Source organism: Fukomys damarensis, unplaced genomic scaffold (genome assembly GCF_012274545.1).
Source record: "Fukomys damarensis isolate Sample0158 unplaced genomic scaffold, DMR_v1.0_HiC HiC_scaffold_118, whole genome shotgun sequence".
Taxonomy (NCBI): Eukaryota; Metazoa; Chordata; class Mammalia; order Rodentia; family Bathyergidae; genus Fukomys; species Fukomys damarensis.
Genome location: NW_022901030.1, coordinates 300070 through 319882, shown reverse-complemented (window position 1 = coordinate 319882; position 19813 = coordinate 300070). Strand labels below are relative to the sequence as shown.

The 19813-nt window shown below is 38.7% G+C and overlaps 3 protein-coding genes across 3 annotated transcripts; all 3 read left to right on the top strand.

The window, feature by feature from the left end:
* The first annotated feature begins 1869 nt into the window (after window positions 1-1869).
* LOC104856723 (olfactory receptor 5D16-like) lies at window positions 1870-2792 on the top strand. The gene is given in 2 exon segments (XM_010616222.1): window positions 1870-2233; window positions 2236-2792. Coding segments are annotated over 2 exon segments (921 nt in total).
* Window positions 2793-5601: 2809 nt separating this feature from the next.
* Window positions 5602-7389, top strand: LOC104856802 (olfactory receptor 5L1). The gene is made up of 2 exons (XM_010616302.1): window positions 5602-6516; window positions 7321-7389. Exons 1-2 carry the CDS (start codon window positions 5602-5604, stop codon window positions 7387-7389), a joined length of 984 nt encoding a protein of 327 aa, XP_010614604.1.
* A 7566-nt stretch (window positions 7390-14955) lies between these two features.
* Window positions 14956-15891, top strand: LOC104856792 (olfactory receptor 5I1). The gene has a single exon (XM_010616295.1). It carries the CDS (start codon window positions 14956-14958, stop codon window positions 15889-15891), a length of 936 nt encoding a protein of 311 aa, XP_010614597.1.
* The last annotated feature ends 3922 nt before the right edge of the window (window positions 15892-19813 follow it).

The window sequence follows — 19813 nt, the reverse complement described above, 5'->3', positions numbered from 1 at the left end:
GTTGAAATCAGATGGAAAAAAATTCATTAAAGTCTACCAGTACCAAGAAATGTAGTAGTAATTCTTAACTACAGGAGATTATGTTTCTTCCATTCCTCTCCAAAGATGTCTACTGACATTTTTGGTTTTCACAGCCAGGTGGAGTTAGTGAGAGTCTTGTCCAGTGAATGAAGCTCAGAGATTCTTCTCTACACCGTACAATTCACAGGGCAACCTCGCATAACAGAATCATCAGGCACAGAAGATAAACACACCAGAGTTTTGGAAGCCCTGAAGGGAACAATGTGAAAACGTTGTGATGTGAGAATATACTGGAAAATATTGCTTTCTCATTGGTTCTTAAATTCTTGGACATCTGAACACTTAGGATTCTGGACAGTATTTAGGGTGATATGGTTCCCTACATGCAGAGTGAAGGACCTCCCAGAATTTGTCACTCGGGTAAAAGAGCAGAAGGAGTTTTTATCAGAAATGACTGTCTGCAACATGGGGGTGTGGGATTCAGTGAATCTCCTGCTCATGAAGGACTCATGAGTAAGAACCAATGCAAGGTAAGGCCCAGGAGAAATGGATGTGTTGGTTGCCATGCTATTCTGAAATTCTGAACTTTTAGGAATGTAGCCTGCGGGATCTAGCCAGCAAAAATATAGGAGGCCAGGTTAAGTTTGAACTTTACATAAAGAAGACTAATTTCTTAGTGCGAGTACAGCTTGTGACATATCTGGGACTCACCATTATCTTTCGGAAAGACAACTAGGGTCTTGCAATTTATGTGCAGATCCTACGTGGATTCCAGTCAGACAAACACGAAGATCTCTGTGTAATAAGAATCCCACCCTCATGAGTGTCTTCTGAGTGGGGTGAGATCCCAACATTCCCATCTCCTTTCTTTAGAGGTAACAGAAAGAGACACTGAGTGTTCTAGATGGCTTTTAGGGAAGACAGAGCAGCATAGGAAAGCGAGGTGTCCATGTCTATGCTTATGAGGATTTTACACAATTACTCCAAAATGGGAATCTTCCTGTGAATTCCATTTTATGTGTGCAAACTTAACACCAATACTGACAGGGGATCTGTGGCCCTCACTATTTTCAATTTCCATACTTTTATAATGCAGAGTCTCTTAAAGAGTCAAAAGAAACAGAAAATAGAGTATGCAATGTGATATTTATGAAGTAAAATTGTTATGATACCCATTTGTCACGCAAATCAGAGCCTGCTCTCAAGAGATATCTGACTGAGAGTGGAGGAAACTAGATTTATTGATAATCCAATATTATTATTTTATCAGGCAGGCCATGGCTTCTTAAATCTTTACTTTGCTCATCCGCTGAAGAAAGCAGCTCAATAGATTAAGTTTGTTACAAATATCAGAAGCAATTTCTGGCTTTGATATCTGCCATAAATAGTCACCATGAAGAATGATTAAAATGCTAAACAAATAATTATATCAACTACAGAAGTAACTTCAAGTGCTTCCACTTTTCATCAGCAACTGTAGGACCAACATAAATTATTTCTTCTTCTAAACTTTTGTTTGTAGAGCTCATGACTTTCAGTGACATTTGAATGTTTCTCATGAGAATTTGACCACCTGTGACCTACAAAATGGCCTGAGCTAATAATTATTCTTCCATGGCTATAATTATATTTTGCAATATTAGCAAAATGTTTAAGAAGGTAATGTATGTCAATGATTTTATTTCTGAAACTTCAGTTATTCCTATCTTGCACATAACAGGATAGTTCAAGACTCTATGGTGTCTCACCCTTTATTCTTCAAAGGGGAGAGCTAAGCATGGTTTATGTGTCAATCATTTTCCATATTTTATCTCCAAGGTTGATTTTCAGATCTCACCAAAAGGAAACATGTTTTGGACAGAGATAAATACAACTTCTGAGGCCACAGTCACCCTCCTGGGCTTTTCAGATTACCCAGAACTGAAGGTTCCCCTCTTCTTGGTATTTCTGGCCATCTACAGCTTCAGTGTGCTGGGGAATCTTGGGATGATTGTAATCATCAAAATTAATCCCAGACTGCACACCCCCATGTATTTTTTCCTCAGCCACCTGTCATTTGCGGATTTCTGCTATTCTACCATCATTGCCCCCAAGATGCTGCTGAACCTAGTCGTAGAAGACAGAAGCATTTCTTTTTCAGGGTGCATGGTGCAATTCTTTCTCTTCTGCTCCTTCGTGGTGACTGAACTGGTTCTGTTTGCTGTCATGGCCTACGACCGCTGCTCTACATGGTTGTCATGTCCCAGAAACTCTGTGCCCTGCTGGTGCTCGGGTCGTACACCTGGGGAGTTGTGTGTTCCTTGACACTTACATGTTCTGCTCTAAAATTGGATTTTCAGGGCCTCAACACCATCAATCACTTCTTCTGTGAGTTGTCCTCCCTGATCTCGCTCTCTTGCTCTGATTCCAATCTCAGCCAGGTCCTCCTCTTCCCTGTTGCCACCTTTAATGAGATAAGTACGCTGTTCATCATCCTCACATCTTACCTGTTCATCGTTGGCACCACTCTGAAGATGACCTCAGCCAGCGGACACCACAAAGCCTTCTCCACCTGCGCCTCCCACCTGATGGCCATCAGCATCTTCCACGGCACCATTCTGTTCCTCTACTGTGTGCCCAACTCCAAGAACTCCCAGCACACGGTCAAAGTGGCCTCTGTGTTTTACACCGTTGTGATCCCCATGCTGAACCCCCTGATCTACAGCATGAGAAATAAGGAAGTGAAGGACACAGTCCATAAGATCCTGAACACGAAATTTTTTTCATATTAATGATATACAGAGACGTACATTTAATTTGGCGGTTTCATATTAAATTTACTTTTTGCGAGAAAACTGTACATGGAGAGTTCAGTTTTTAAAATTGCTTTGGACTTTGAGAAAAAATAAATCATTTTGGAAGGGGATGAATATGAATTTTAGGTCAGAGAAACTATACTTGTCTTGTTTTGTGTAGCCCACAAAGTCTTTCCATCTTTCTCTACAAAATAATATCATGTAATTTAGCTTCTATGTCGGTAATATGGAGCAAATGCACATTCACATCCCATCACTGGCATGTTGCGTAGGTGGTGAGAGTTCCCTTAGACCTACTGTGGAGCGGAAGAGGGATGTCTTCGTGGTTGCAGGCTGCAGCAGCTCACCCCCAGAGGGTGTCAATAAACACTGATAGAAAGTTTTTTGTGTGCCATTCTCTAGTAAGAAATTTAAGCACATCTTGGTAAATTCCATTAGTGATATATAGAGTCTGATTCATGTTTGGTATTTTATTTATTTATTCACATGCTTTTGAAAATATCTAATTTTGAATATGTACCTAAGTGTTAGAATTTTCACTTGTTTAAAAATATTTCAGGAATTTAAATTCCAAACAAAAATTTATAATTTTATGATATGTTTTTTATGATAGCTAATTAATGTGTTCAATATGATTCACCTGAAATTCATGAATGATCAGATTTCATACCTTTTGTCACCACAGATTTAAATTGTATTCTCTGGGAATATATTATTTTGCAATTTAAAATTATACAGAATTGACTTTTTATTTCTTATGATAATAAAGCTTCCTATGATTTTTTATTTACATAAAGTAATCATTATCTTAATTACTATCCTACTTCTATGCATTAGTTATTTCACACATTTTGTGAAATATTCAAGAGAATTTACAAAGTCACTGGAAATACACCCTTTACTTATAGCTACTAAGATAAATTTTATTTGTATTTATTTTAGTTAGCAAAATAATCCATAGATGAACATTTTTATTGCTAGAATACCACAGGGTTCAACAGCTTTAAATTTAATCATTTGAAAACAAATCTAGAAAAACAATTTTTTTGTAACATGAATGCTTTGAAATATTTTTAGCATTATTCATATAATATGCAAAACTCTCATGGGTGATTGTTTTAATAATTTTCCATGTTTTACTTTAATTTTTGGTGAAAGCACTCTCAGTAATATCTGTATTTTATTTTTGTTTTGTTTTTTAGGTACTGGGGATCGAACTCTGGTCCTTGCACTTGCTAGGCAGGTGGTGGAACCACTGAGCCAAATCTCTGTATTTTAAATGGTATTGTATACAATTATTATAGAAATTGACTTTCAGTTTTTGAAAATATAATGAAATCATACAAAATGATTAAAATAAAGCATGTTTCAATCTTGTTTGTTTAATTTTTTTAAACCTACATTATCAGACTTCTGACTTCAATCTAACAGGTAGCAAACCATAAAGAATTTTGTGCCAATATTATAGGAAAAATAAGAGTTTGTTTTCCACAATTAGTTTTTAAAAAATCTTAACATTTTCTGTAACTCATCAGACAGATAAGATTGCTGTGAAACCAACCATTGGAGGAGCAGAAAAGCCAGCAACAACACTTCTGGGCTGAGGGCTGGGGAAGGGGTCAAGAGATCAAGGGAGGAGGGTTCAGAGAGGAAAGGGAAAAAATGAATTAAGATGTTAAGTGCATAAAGTATCATGAAGTGTGAAAGAAGTAAGTTTGGTTTTACACAAAACAAGTATTTCAAGTATTTCCTGAATGTCTTTGAAATGACTGGGCTATTCCAGACAGATTTCTTATATTTTATGTCTTATCTCATGAGCATTTTTGTGAAATTTTAATTTTGTTATACCATAGAGATTAAAAATGGCTTCACTTAAGGGACACAATTCTCAAGAGTTTAAATTATAGTACAAATTTCCGACTGTGCAGGGATAGGTGACACAACATTGGCATCCTCCATGCCACGGAAGAATGTCTGTACCTCAGGTTTGTTAGCTAAAAGTAGACTGTTTATTGCAAAATGAAAATTAATATATCTATGAGCAAAATTTATTTCAATGATAATGTCTAAATTATCTCTTTGTAGTTACAAAATGTGTAGGAGAACTATTTTTCTGTGGATTTATTCCATCCAATGTGTTTAAATTTAGTTTTGAGAGATAGTCGATGGGAACTATTTCCTCTGTGCGACTTCATTTGTATGAACAAATGCAGAAAAACAAATGGCACATTCATTTCTCTTATCTCTGTCTTCCTACCTATGTCCTTTTTACTCACCTGTTTTCTTTATAGAATCGAGAGCTTCATATCATAGTAGAACTCACTGTGGCTGTCATTTAATTTTGTTAAATTAATTTAATGTGCCTGAAACCTGCACATTATGAAACCAGAACAGACCTCAGTTGGGGCAAATTAAAGATAACGACACACTATACTAAAAAATAGTTCATACTACATAGGTTCATAACATTTTTCATTGCAGTTAGGCACAACGTAATAAGTATGATAGAGAATGCAGACTAATTTATAGTTAGCTTTAAAATGAATCATGAATTCTCTTACAAAGCCCACAGGACACCCTAATTTAATGGCTGTGTGCATTTACAGTGATACAAAGATGTGGTAGTACAAGGTTACTACTGATGCATGAACTGATTCAGAGTCATGTATTTTATGTTACCTGACAGCTATATTGCTACAGTGTAACTATTGTGATATCAATTATGTATTATTATATTTCTCAGAAGTTTCCAAAAGCATATTACTTTTCTCTGACCTCATTCAAGATGGCCACGGTGGAGGAAAATTGCTCCAAGGCAACAGAATTCATTCTCCTTGGCCTCTCAGATGTCCCTGAGCTGAGAATCTTCCTCTTCCTGCTGTTCCTTCTCATCTATGGAGTCACCGCCTTGGCCAACCTGGGCATGGTGGCACTGATTCAGGTCACCCCTGGACTCCACACCCCCATGTACTTTTTCCTCAGCCACCTGTCCTTTGCAGATTTTTGCTGCTCTACAGCGATTGTGCCAAAGATGCTGGCTAATATGTTAAACAAGGACAAAGACATCTCCTTCCTGGGGTGCATGCTGCAATTCTATTTACTCTGCACATGCATGGTCACTGAGGATTTCCTCCTGGAGGTTATGTCCTATGACCGTTTCCTGGCCATCTGTAACCCACTGTTCTATATGATCACCATGTTCCAAAAGCTTTGTATGGAGCTGATTTCTGTCTGCTACTTCTGTGCATCTGTGTGTGCTCTGATTCACCTGTGCTTAACTCTTAAAATCCCATCCTATAAGCCCAACGGGGTTGACCACTTCTTCTGTGACTTACCACCTGTCTTTTCTCTTGCCTGCTCTGACATATTTATTAACGAACTCATGGCATTCATTGTGTCCACTGTTAATGAGATGCTTACCATCGTCATCATCTTCTCCTCCTACTCTTCCATCCTCATCACCATCCTGAGGTTGCACTCGGCAGAGGGAAGGCGCAAGGCTTTTTCCACCTGTGCCTCCCACCTCACGGCCATCACTGTCTTCCATGGGACAATTCTTTTCCTCTATTGTAGACCCAGTCTGGGCAGCAGTCGGGAAGCTGACAAAGTGGCCACAGCCTTCTACACTGTCGTGATCCCCATGCTGAATCCTCTGATCTACAGCCTGAGGAACAAGGATGTCAAAGAGGCTCTCAGGAAAGTGCTGAGGTGCAACTTACCTTCCGAGGATCCATTTTCTTAGGTTGTCTCCAGTGCCGAACAGAATCTTTCAAGGGATTCTTGCTAAGATGAGTGGGCATGAAATGCCATGGAGATATTCTAGGACCCAGGGGTTTATGTTTTCTTTTTATTATCTTTAATGCATATAACCATTTAACTGACTTCATTTTAAGTAGGGAAAATAAATATACATTTTCTCATAGTTGTGATTTTTCTTGAATATATAAAATTAATTTCTCATGTGCGTTTCCAAATATCATTTCAGTCATTTTCCATGATTTTCTGCTTTATTAGATTTGTATGGCAAGTTTATAATTTGGGAACTATTATAAGCTATCATATCTGCAAAATAGAGATCATATTTTCTGTATTTTTGGTAAAATAGTCATGAAAATTAGAAAACATATCAAATTCTTAGAATTTATGTTACATAACTGATTAATAAATTTGGTATTGTTACCTTTTCCCTTTGCTTTGTATTTTACCTTCGTTCTTGAATAAGCAATTATATCATGAATTTTGATACCCTACTTATTAAACTTTTCTGTATCTGTATTGCTATTTCCTTTCTTTCTACTGAAAATTATTATATGCATTCACTGCATTTTCTCAATGTATTATATTCTAAACACAGTAAGTTAATTTTCTATGGTTTGGAAACTGCTTACCCTGGATGTAGTGACTTAGAACTATACTTTTTATTTTTTCACGGCTTTGGAGGGCAGAAGCCTGAAACTGGTGGCACTGGGCAAATCAAGATGTGGATGTGGATCCCTCTCATGAGGTTCTTGGGAACATCCAATCCCTCTTCCAGCTCTGGTTTTGGTTGCTGCAGAAATCCCATGCCTTGTAGTTGTATCATCACACAGTGCAAGATGTTCCATCGGGGTCTGACCTCTTCTCACATGTGGTTATGTGTGTACACATACATGTGTGTGAGTGAAACGACCTTCTCCCCACCCCCCAGCAAGCTTCTGATGACATCTGGAATAGGAAGAGGTCTCCCCATGTCATACTCCTTAGCTTAATCTTGTCTGCTAACTACTTTTTCTAAATAAGATTTTTTTTACAGGTTCCATAAGAACATCTGAGACTTAAAAGCCCAACACACCCATCGTTTGAAAAATGTATTCTATTATTGCTGGTTTGCCATACATGAAGTCTACATTCATCTTAGGGAGCGAGTGCAAGTACATAACTCATCTTGATTCTTTTTATTCCCCTTCCCTCCCTTCTCCCCTCCCCCCCTCTATCTCTAGCTCTCCTTTCCCCGTTTTCATTATTCTTGTTAATATTATTATTGTAATACACATTTGTAACAAATGATGTTTACATTCATCATGGGCATTTGGTACCTGTACATGACACATCTTAAGTTTCTTTTATGCCTTCCCCTCCTGCCCTCCCTGGGCCTCGGTCTCTTGGACCCCTTCCCATTTGCAGATCTGTCTCCTTGTTTGCCATAATCCAACTTTCCTCGTTCATATGCTGACACTTCATTTGTTTCCTTGTTGTTTTAAGATTTCTTTCATCCTTTGTTATGTCCTTTACTTTTATGTCACTTGATAAGCACGTCACAGAGGCTTGTCATTTAGCCTTCCGGGAAGAGCTTCAGACATGGGATTAAACAAATGCTGTGCATCCAGGTCCTGACTCAGGACGATGAACATGGGCCGGATGCTCCATCTCAGCCTCAGCTCTCTCCACGAAGACTGCAGATGAGTGGCCGGCTTCAGGAAGTTCCCCCTGGAATGCAGAATCTGTAGTAATATTAATGAAAACAGAGGAGGCTCAGTGCATAAAAGGCAACATTGGAGATTGAGTTATCTGTTCTGTATTTTTAAAAATTTGCAATATCATCGCTTAGCATAAAGATAAACAACCTCTCTCTCTCTTCTTTTTATTTTATTTTATTCAGGTAAAATTGACAGCTAGAATTATTGTGTCTTGGTGGTATACACCGTAAGTGGAATAACCAATACAGCCATTGCTACCTCACATAGTCACCATTTCTTTTGTCTTTTCTTTCTTTCTGGTGAAAACACCTAACCTGAGCAAAATTCACACATGCAAAAGAATACTGTTAACTGTAGTCACAGTACTTTACATGAATTATTACTGACTGAGAAAATGGAGTTGGGTTCTTTCATGAAAATATAGTGTTGAGTCTATTTTCCAATGTTTCAAATGGAATGAGATTTTGAATTTTAACTTGTGAGACTTTTCATTCATTAGGTGAATGGGATAGAAAAATCTTTCACCTTTACTACTCTAATCAGAGCTGTGTTTCTCAAGCTCAGAACTAATGACCTTCCCTGTGTCTAAGGACCCTTTCCGGATACTCTGAATCCCTCCTTTTACCCAGTTAGTAATTCGATCTCTCTCCAGGACTTCCAATACCCCTTTCAGACACACTGGATTTTGCAGTCATGAACACACAGTGTTGATAACTTGGTCTCCATACCCTACTAAGATACAGTCACACTTGTCATGCCCAGAGACTGTTGCACACTGTTAACAAAAAGGAAGCTGGCTTTAAATTAAGATTCAGAAAAAATTAATAGCAGATATTTCCCAATGTAACTTAGTAGTTAACTTCCCAAGTTACCTAAGAAAGCTGACAGGCACATTGATTGCTTCTCCAACATATCTGAAAAGCAAGCACATAAATTTCTTTTTCCTTTTTGGGAACTAATTATATTTTGTTCCATCCCTTATGAAATCCCGTAGAGTTTGAGGTGAATTTCTCATTCTTGTACTAATATCAGCTTGGATTTCCTGCAGCAAGGCAACCTCAGGGCATCGCTGCCTTGCTCCCAGTGGCATTTGGTCCTGTCCCTTGTCAGTCACTAAAGAAACACAGAGAGTTGATTCGGCTAGGCACAAGCGAGCCAGCACCCTGGCTGGGGGATTCTGCGGGATGAATGGGGAGAGATGAACCTCCTCCTGCTGCTGCTTGCTTTCTGGACTGACAGAGCTTAAAATTATTCCAAGCTTTCCTTTCAAGAAGAGAGTTTTCCTGGTATTTAAGTCAATAGAGAGAAAAGCAGAGCAGAGATATGGAGAAGCATAGATGGTTGAGCACGTGTTTTCAGACTCCTACATCCTGTCTTGGTTGGTCTATGTCCAGATTTTGAATTATCAGAAGACCATATGGAGATGGGGATGTTAATCTAGGGATGGAGGGAAAGGAGACACGGGGGAAGGGCTGGGGAATTAAAAAGGGATTATGATGCTGTAGAGCAGTGTACCAGCTTCCCACGGTGATGCATGTATTACATATCAAACACGTGCACCTACCTTGAAATCGTCTGTAAATTCCACTTACACTTGAGGCAATTTAAGACATTGTATTCTGCTACATTCATCCAAGGCAAATCTCATATACCTACTTATAAATATCCTCTTCATGAATTAAACACTTTGAGGCTCTTCGGAGTGAATTTTTTTTATTTTATTTTTTTTTAAATTTAAATTTTATTGAGTTTATTGGTACATTTTGGGGATACAGTACAGTTACATTCATTGTTGGGATCATGTACCTTTACATGGCAAGTCGTGATTCTCACTTTTTCCCCTTACCTCTGCCCTCCCCTATACACATACTCAGTCATACTTACCTTTATTAGGCAACACACTGTTTCTAGATTTCCTTGTCCAGCACCCCGTCGTGCCATGGATGTTCCGAACTCCATGTAATTCCTCGTGTTGCCTTCCACCTGCTCTTATTCACTGTTCTGCAATTGATAAGGATATTATTGCTTAGTTCAATGTACTCACTTGTCTGTTATGTACCTAGACAAGTGTCTTGATCAAAATATTCACAGCGAAAATACATTTGTGGGATGCAGATGCTCTTATATAACTTGACCTTGGATGGGTATATTTCAAGATCGGCAAGTATATCACAGTATATATCATATTTATTAAATTCATTCACAATGGGTTTCATTAAATATGTTGACCTCCAAGATATGCTAATTATAATTCATTAAATACATTTTTGCTTATTTCCAGTTTATTCCTCCATTATTTTTCATGGAATATTCTGGTAGCTCTTTGACAAACTGATTTGAGTTCATTAAAATAAGTGAGAAACCAAATCTCACAACCCAAATTTCTGTATAATTTATGACTTGGAGAGCCAAAGTATGTTTTTCACATTATTCTTGCAATATAGGTAAATACATTACATCATTTAATTGTGCCTTTAATGAACTCCTTGGTGGAACTGTTTAATTGCTCACATGTATTTTTCTCATGGGAGATTGGGAAATCAGATTGGGTTCCTGGGATCTGCTGTGAGATCAAAACTGACACAAACACTTCAGAGTGAGCTCTTCTAAGTCTGGTCTCCCCGTAGAAAACAGAGACTTCCTTCCACAGGGAGGCACAGCTGTCTGCTATGAATACAGCAGGACTGCCCCACCTGGATTATAAAAACTTATAAAAACAGATTATTTTATTTTATTGTTTTTGAGTGTCAGAGTAATTGTTCTGGCAGAAAATGGCCTGAGGCTTGCAGCAGTATCGGGAGAAGGTGAATGAAACCTGCAGATCTGGTAAGGACAGGCATCATATCCGTGGGGTATGAGAGCTGGCTGGGGTTAGAACTGGTCACCTCCTCATCGCACACACAGAGAGCTGATGTCTTCATAGCAAATGCACCTAGATTCTTGTAGGCTTTATTTCTTCTGGTGTTTGCAGTAAAAAAGACAGCAAGAATGAACCGGTGTTTGAGTAGGTGCATTCTTAAAATGAGGTTCAGTATAATTATATGCTTAATAGATACCTAAATGTAAGCATAGTTCTCGTGAATATTAATAATTTTAAAAAGCTGAACAGATTTAGATATGACAGTGACTTTCTATATAACTTTACTTATTTTGGCTTATGGTAAGCCAACAGTTATCAATATATAAGTAACAGTACTATAAGTGTTGTAGATTGTCTTTAAAGGAAAAAAATAAAATACAGTACTAGAATTCAGTATGTACAACTTGCAGCAAAGTTGTATCATTATATAGAGTTCATTCGGAAATCTCCACTCTCACCCACATTTCATAAAATGAGTGATTTGGCGTATTTTTTGCTTTCTTTAATATTTCATTTTCTGTTGTCACTTCTCCTTCCATAGTTCCTCTTGGATTTCATGTCTAATTTTTCAGCCTTTACGGTCTTTTTTATAATCTTGATACGTATAATATCCTTGAAAGATTATTAGAAGTATAATGGTTTATTTTTTGTCATCTTTATTTCTGTGATCAGAAATACAAATCTTGCGAGGTCTGGTATGTCACACAAGTAAGTAATCCCATAAATCAAGGAGGCTAAGGCAAATTCCAGCTCAGCCTGGTCAACTATGCAAGAACTTATTTCAAAATAGAAGGGTAGGGGTTTAAGACAGGTTATACAGCTCAGTATGAAGGCAAGGAGCTCCATGCACAGGGAGGTACCACAAACAAAGAAACAAAACTTTCAGTAAAACATTTTCTATGATTGTTCTTCAGTCACCCAGAAGAGGAGCACATTCGAGCATTATCCCTAAAGATGCGACTCTTTTTTATAGTGCTGATTTTTCATAATTATCAAAAGAGAGGACGGTGATACACAGAGGCACGCGGACCCCGCCTCTGCTCCCAGGCCCTGGATATCATCAGGTCTGCTTTCCTCCACCCCTCGCTCCCTGAGTCCACCTTCTTGTCTTCCACATCTGCAGACAGAAATGGGAATTGAAGGCACAGGAACTCCAGAGAGGGAGAAACCCAAAGAGCTGACTTCTGCTTCAGTGATGCTTTCCTTCTCTAACTGCATCTCTTTTTAAGTTTTTAAAAAATATATTTACTTATTCAATATTTTCATTGAAACATGGAAACTACACCTTTTGGCTGATAATAACAAATATAAATGTCCAGTGAAGCTAAAAGCATCTTCGTGATAGAATATTAATAGCTAAAATTTCACTTTAAACCCAGGCTGGCCAACTTAGCGACTGAGATTTTGTTTCAAAATAAGAAAATAAAATTAATTGCTGGGGATGGATGCCACTCATCCACTGAAGGCCTTGTGTTTAATCACCAGATGAGTAAAAGAAAAAAATTGAAAAGTTGAATTTCAAAGGACTTTACCTAGTTAACTCATTTAATACTCTTCATATTCATGTAGACAAGTGCTACTGTAATGTACAATTTAAAAATTAGAAAAGGAATCATTTTTAAACTGGACATATGATCCTGGAGTGGATGTAGGAAAGTTGTCATTGTGCAGGTCCTAAGTTCAGAAGAGGAAAATGATTTCTTACCCGGGAAGAGAGCATCTGGTACAGAAGAAGTAGGTTCTGAGAGAAGCCCTAGGACACTGCTGCTGGGGGCATGAGGCACAGAGGGGTCAGGGGAGAAACCAAGCGAGGTGAGAAAGCCAGGGGAGGTGCGGATTGAAGACGAAATGATAGTTTTGCCACTTGATATAAAAATGCACACGTATTGAAACATCTTTGGATTACACGGCCAAAATATAACTTGCAATGTTGAAGAAAACCATATTTTATGCTTTAGAAACAAAAATTCTAGCTCAGTATACTTAACTGAGAGGAGAGAAACAATGGATGCCTGAAAGGAAACATGACAATGCAATGAAGAAAACAAAAGTGGCAGATAGAGGGGCATAGGTTTGAAAGACGGAAGTGACTTAGGCATTACTGCATGGCCAAGTTTTGGAGACCGAGGGAGTTAGAGATAGCACAGGGACCTTACCTGAGAGGGGGATGTTAATGGTCAAGATTGACTTCAGAGAAGGAGCTCATTTCCCCAGAGGAGAAAGGGAAGTGGGAAGAGAGACTGACCCTCCTGTTTTCAAATACTTATGTCATGACTCATTGTCCATTAACTATTTTTCTCTGAAAAATAAAAAGAAATCTGTGAGTGAGAAGAAAACCGTAAGACAGATTCTTCAATAAAATAATAAAGGTTTAAAATAGTTATATGTCAGGGTAATGGCTGCGGGTACTGTGAACACAAAAGAACAAGCATGTGTCTGTCTTTGTGTTTCTGTCTCTGTGTGTGTGTGTCTCTCTCTATATATAGATAAATATTTCCCCATTACACACACACACACACACACACACACACACACAACCCAATAAAATGTAAAATGTACAAGCTCAGTGATACTATTTAGATTATTTATTGTTTGAACTTTTATGGCTGGTACTAAGCAGAATTCTAAAATCCTTAAGTTTAAAGAAAAATAATCCATAAATAAATAAATAGCAAATACATATGAAATTCTATTTTTCCATGGTGAGGAAAGAAATGTGATTATGTCTGAACTGAACAAACTGCTCCTGGACAAGCGTTTGCATTGGAAATGGTTACCTGTACTTTATATAGTACTTTATACAGTAGCCAGCCAAAGAAGGAGAAAGCTAGAACTGATTTAGAGAGGTGAGCAGGTAAGCTTATTTAATTGTTGTTGTTTTTTTTTTTCATTTTTTTTACAATTTTCCACTATGGAGGGCATGGAACTATTCTATATTTACTATGTATATCTAGCTTGGCTATAATAAATTTGCAAGCATGAAAAATTGCTATTCAATAGCTTAGACTCCGGTTTAAAAGCAAAATACATGCCTGGATTCACGGAAAGTTGTTAAATTGCCACTTAATGTCAGTTACAGGCTGTGCAGGGAAGTGTACTGAGGTTGAGGGAGGAGATTCATTTCACTCTTGTATTTAGAGAGAAAGGTCTCCATTCACATGCACAGATGCTGAGGCTGAAGCCACTGCACCCCAAACTTCCTAGCTAGTGTGGATGACATCTAGGAGATAGTTATTTAGGTAACTCAGTCTGGACCTTTGTTCTTTCTATTTTATCAGTGGACTCAGAATCACTTGAAAGAATTCCTTGGATCCCTGAAGGGAAACCACAGCTCGCAGTGTGAAACGCAGATCTGCCACGTGCACAAACTCTGACTTGGACCAGCAATGATTTTCTCCATTTCAAAGATCCACATAAATCAACACAAAGGGGAACAGAGACTCTGAATCCAGAGCCTGCTGCACCAAGGTGAGCCTCTGCGGTCACTTGACATACACGATGAGCGAGAGAATGAAAGAATTTAAAGTGAAATTGCAGCTTTAATTTGTGCAGCACGGTTGATGGTGGTGCTGTCCAATGTTGAAAATAAGAGCTTTAGGAAGGAGGTGGTAAATTCCTGATTTAATTTTAAAAATGAAAACGTGTCCTGCACTGCTCTAACTGTGGACATACCTCATTGCTGTGAGAATGCTCGAGTGGATTTAGAATCCCTGTTCCATTATTTGATCTTTCTTCTTTCTTTTTCTCTTTGACCGGTGTCCAGCTGCTGCGCCCACTTCTGTCCTTCCTCCGTCACCACTCCAGACACCTGGAAGCACTGCACATGTTGCGTTTGGAGAACGGCACTGTGACCGTGGAGTTCCTTCTTGTGGGGTTTAGCGACCACCCAGAACTTCAGCACCTGCTCTTTGCTGTGTTCCTTTCCATTTACTCTGTCACTCTGATGGGGAATCTTGGCATGATTTTATTAATCACAGTCAGCTCCCCTTTGCACACCCCCATGTACTTTTTCCTCTGCATGCTCTCCTTCGTGGATGCATGCTACTCTTCTGTCATTGCCCCCAAATTACTTGTGAACTTGATTTCTGATAAGAAGACCATTTCTTACCATGGCTGTGCTGCACAGTTATACTTTTTCTGCTTTTTGGTTGACACTGAATCTTTCCTCTTGGCTGCCATGGCTTATGACAGATACGTAGCAATCTGTAAACCCCTGCTTTACACTGTTACTATGTCCAAGAGAGTTTGTAGCCAGCTTGCACTTGGAGCATTTTTGGGGGGCGCTATGAGCTCAATTATTCACACCACTAATACTTTCCTTTTAGCCTTCTGCTCCAAGGAAATTAACCATTTCTTTTGTGATATCTCTCCTCTCTTCTTTCTGTCCTGCACTGAAACATATGCACATGACATCATTCTGGTGGTGTTTGCTAGTTTGGTGGAAGCTATTTGTCTTCTAACAGTTCTCCTGTCTTATGTCTGTATTATAGCAGCTATCCTTAGGACAGGTTCAGCAGAAGGAAGAAGGAAAGGGTTCTCCACCTGTGCTTCACACCTGACAGTGGTCACTATTTACCACGGCACTCTGATTTTCATTTATTTGCGGCCCAGTGCAGGCCATTCAATGGATATTGACAGAGTTACCTCTGTGTTCTACACATTGATTATACCCATGCTGAACCCCCTCATCTACAGTCTAAGGAACAGGGATGTCAAAAGTGCCTTCAGAAAGATAATTAACCAAAACAGACTATCTTAATATTAAAAACAAAATGTGCCGAGCAATTTCAACAATGTTCTGTTTTTTAAAAAGTTAATTTAACATGGATGTTTCCCAAATCTGTGGGTAGTGAATGCCAGAGCCTCAAGTTCAGCTCAGCTCTCTCACATTACTTGTACGATATACATTTCTTTATTATTTTACAGTTGACATTTCTAATATTTACTTCAGAGGAAGATTCACCCTTCACTTTGTCTTCCACCACCCACATTCTTACACTTCTTCATTTTCCTTCTCCAAACATATTTTGGGATTGAATGCGGGTCCTTGCACTTGTGAGGCAGGAGGAGGAACCACTGAGCTCAATGCCCAGCCCTCCAAACATTTTTAAAAAACACTCTCAGAGAAGGATAAACCTTGGACATATCAGACTCCTTTTTGGTGAAAGAAAACAAGCACAATTCACAAAGTTTCATAATCAATTGATTTTGATTCCCACGTAAATATGTGCACAGTGTAACTTACCTGTGCAAATCAACTCATTCTAAAAAGCTTTCCTCAAATTTGAAACCCTGCACAATTTTTCATGAATTTCTCTTCAGTTTCAAAAGATAATTTGTACTCTAAATCTCATTACAACCATGAAAATACTCTGAAGATGCTCACAGTCTGCCTTATCATGTTGTAGCTTTATATATACTTTCTATCCCTCTAGAATGATTTCTCATTAAATCTTAATTCATTAATCTTTCATTTCTTTATCAGAGTATCAAGCCTAGCCTACATTCAGAGTGAATATTTATGAAACAAATACAAGCTTATTATAGATTGTTTTTAGTTAAGATTATGTGCAGTGGGGGAAATGATACACAGGAACTAGTCACTCCTCTTGAATTACTTTTGTTTCATTCACGGTGTGTGCAATTGACTATTCTAAGATGCTACCAAGTACAATGGCTTCTTGAAAAATCTTTTGTGAAATGGTTTTCAAATATTGACTAAATTAAATTCTGGCTCATAAAACATTTTCTCAGGAGTATACAGGACCCAAACGCTCTTTCTCTGTAGGCCCACAGCTAAATTCTGAGGGAGGCCTGCCCCAAGGACCATGGATGGGAACTGGAGCTATGAATGCTGGGATGTCGTCTAAGATGGCTGCTGCAGCAGATATTAGAGAAAGTGTGGCTCGAGAGTAAAATAAAAGATTCAATCCAAGAATGAGCAAAAACAATGGGAGATAGGATGAATTAAAATAAAAAGCCACCTGAGAGTGACAGTAAATGCTGAGTTGGAGGTTGAAGCCATAGTGCTATTTCATGAAGTGGGATGGATTTTCATTAAAAAAAAAAAAAGTCCATTGAGAGCAGTGGTGCAACAGGGCTTCAGCTAACGTGAGCTTTCAATCCTGAAGACAATAATGGCATCCCGAGGTTGAGGTGGGGTACATACTTTTCCAGAATATGCAGTAGAAAAGGATCTCGTAAAGGCCTGGTTCAGCACGGTGAAGAGAGATTGATTACTCTTCCTTAGTGCTATTCCAGCCACGGCCCTTGGGCTGGAGCTACGCGGGGTAGCATCTAAACTCACTTCTTGAGAATATGGGATTTGGGGCTCAGATCATAGTGTAGTTTGAGGCATCTGCTGAGCTCCAGAATGAGGTGGCAAGTTTGATTAGCTATGAAGAAACCTCTCCTCAGGAATAACCGGAAGAGAAGGCAGAACCGCGGAAACAGAAGCCTTCTGGTGGCTGGCAGAGGTCTACAAACACGGCCCAAGGGGAGCACCTGTTGCTAGAGCCTGGTCAGCCGGCTGAGCGGGCTCTGAAGAGCATGGGACAGGGAGCCTGGCGTCTGCATGTCATTACCGATCTGTCCTAAGTCAGTCTCACTGTAACCTCCAAACTCTTCTTGGAATCTCTTACAGCTTTATCATTTCTTTCAAATAAAAATATAATCAAAATGAAAGAAGGTAATTCTTTAAAATATGTAAAATTATTAAGTCAATGTCTTTAAAGGAAAAAGCAGTGTGAATTGATGTAAATGATAGGAAACTGAAAACAATTTTAAATTAGGAGAGTGCCTACATTTTTGTAGCTATCAATACATCTACTGTGTTTTTGATAAGATATATTATGTCGGGGGGCAATTGAGAAGTCCTGATAAATAATGTACTTTATGAACAGCAAATATACCACTTGAGATTAGAGGGGAAATAAAAATTTAAGACATCGGATTGTATTTTCATTCCTTTTAAACTGTTCAGTAATGCAAGACAAATATCCCACTGAAATTGTGTAACTTTATAAATATATGCATTCATGGGATGTTTGGAAATGTATAACATCAGTATATTTTATAAAAGAATACATAAAATCAGCAAAGAGGGCATACATTGAAAGCCTTATGTAACCTTCATGTTGTTTTCATGCCAACCTAATAAAAGAGAATAGTCTTGAGAACCTAAAATTTTGTCTTTTTGCACACCTGTATTAGTTAATAAACTATTATGTTTTGAAGAACATGACCAAGTTGCCCAACTTAATGAGCGTAATATATTATTGCTTCAGCTAAATCAAGCCACTCAGAAATGACTCCAGTAACACATTACTTAGAGTAAGGTGCCTTCTATTTTCAGACACACAGAGAGACACTATGAAATGTTACACAAAATAATAATATAAATATTACTTGTTCTTTTTTGTTTTCTCACTGAGCATAAATTTGCATCAGTAGTTATTTCTTTACAACTTTAAGCTGTGTTGATTCAAAACTGCCATGTTGTTTTTTGTTTGTTTGTTTTCAATGGTGTTCAACAAAAGCATAGTACAATGTGGAAACTCATCAAGGGACATGTAGCCCCTTTTCCGGCGTCCTTTGGAGAAGTCCAGAGTCCATCTGCATGGATGCTACAAGGTGTGGACAGTATTGTACTTACCCTCTAGGGCAAGGAAAGAGGTGGAGTCACTCTGCAAGTGCACTAGAAGACTGGGCTTGCTAAAATAATTGGGCTGGTGGTAGAGGAAGGGCTAGCACCCAGAAGTTTCCTCAGCAATGGGAAGCAGTTTGACTCCTCCTTTTAAATCATGCTTCCAGTTGGGGAGGGCTCAGAGGAGAGCAAGCAGAACCCTGCCAGGTTAGTGGGGGGCACGAGGAAGTTTCGCACACACTAGGTGAGCTACAAAACATCCAGAAACGGTAGCAAGTTTACTGCCAAACAGGATGTGGGGGTTTTGGGCGTTTTGTTCCAGTGAGAGCACTTTGTTCTAGAGCAGGTACAAACTGGAACTGAGGCACAAGATGGAGTCGGGCTGGGGATTACAATATCCTCTGGCTTGTGGCTTTAATGCAGAATGCAGAGTTTCATAGAGGGCTGCAGAAGCCTTCAAATACCTGCCTATAGCCCCATTCTCTCATCTTCTTTCCGTGTTTTGACCTCATGAACTTGAGTAGAGCCAGATGAAGCAGCTGGACATTGAATGACTCCCTAGGTGAATGCCCTTTACTTTCTGTTTATTTAAAATTCATGTGTTTGTAAATTCATTATAATAGAACTCATGACCCCTTAATTACTTCCTTAAAAGCAGTGAAAGATATGAAATATATATTCAAAGTATAAGTCACACCTTCAATTAGTCCCAATTGGATATCTAATAAGGCACTCAGGATTTTATGACCAGGATTTATTTTATTTGTTGCTGTAGTTTAATTCTGTCCCAAAGCATGTGCTGGAATGGCAGGCCCAAGCTAACTAAGAGCACTGGCAGTTTCAAGTGAGAAATGACAGCTTAATAATCCCAGTGATAAGCAGAACAATGTCCTTAGGGGAGTGTGATGTATGAACCTTAAAAGTGGACATTTAACTAGCGAAGAGAGAGCCAAGAAGGCAGGGAAGTGGCGTGGGAGGCGCTAGGTGAGAACTGAAGCCCTGGAGAGGAGGGTAGAGGGCTTTGCAATTTTGCTCT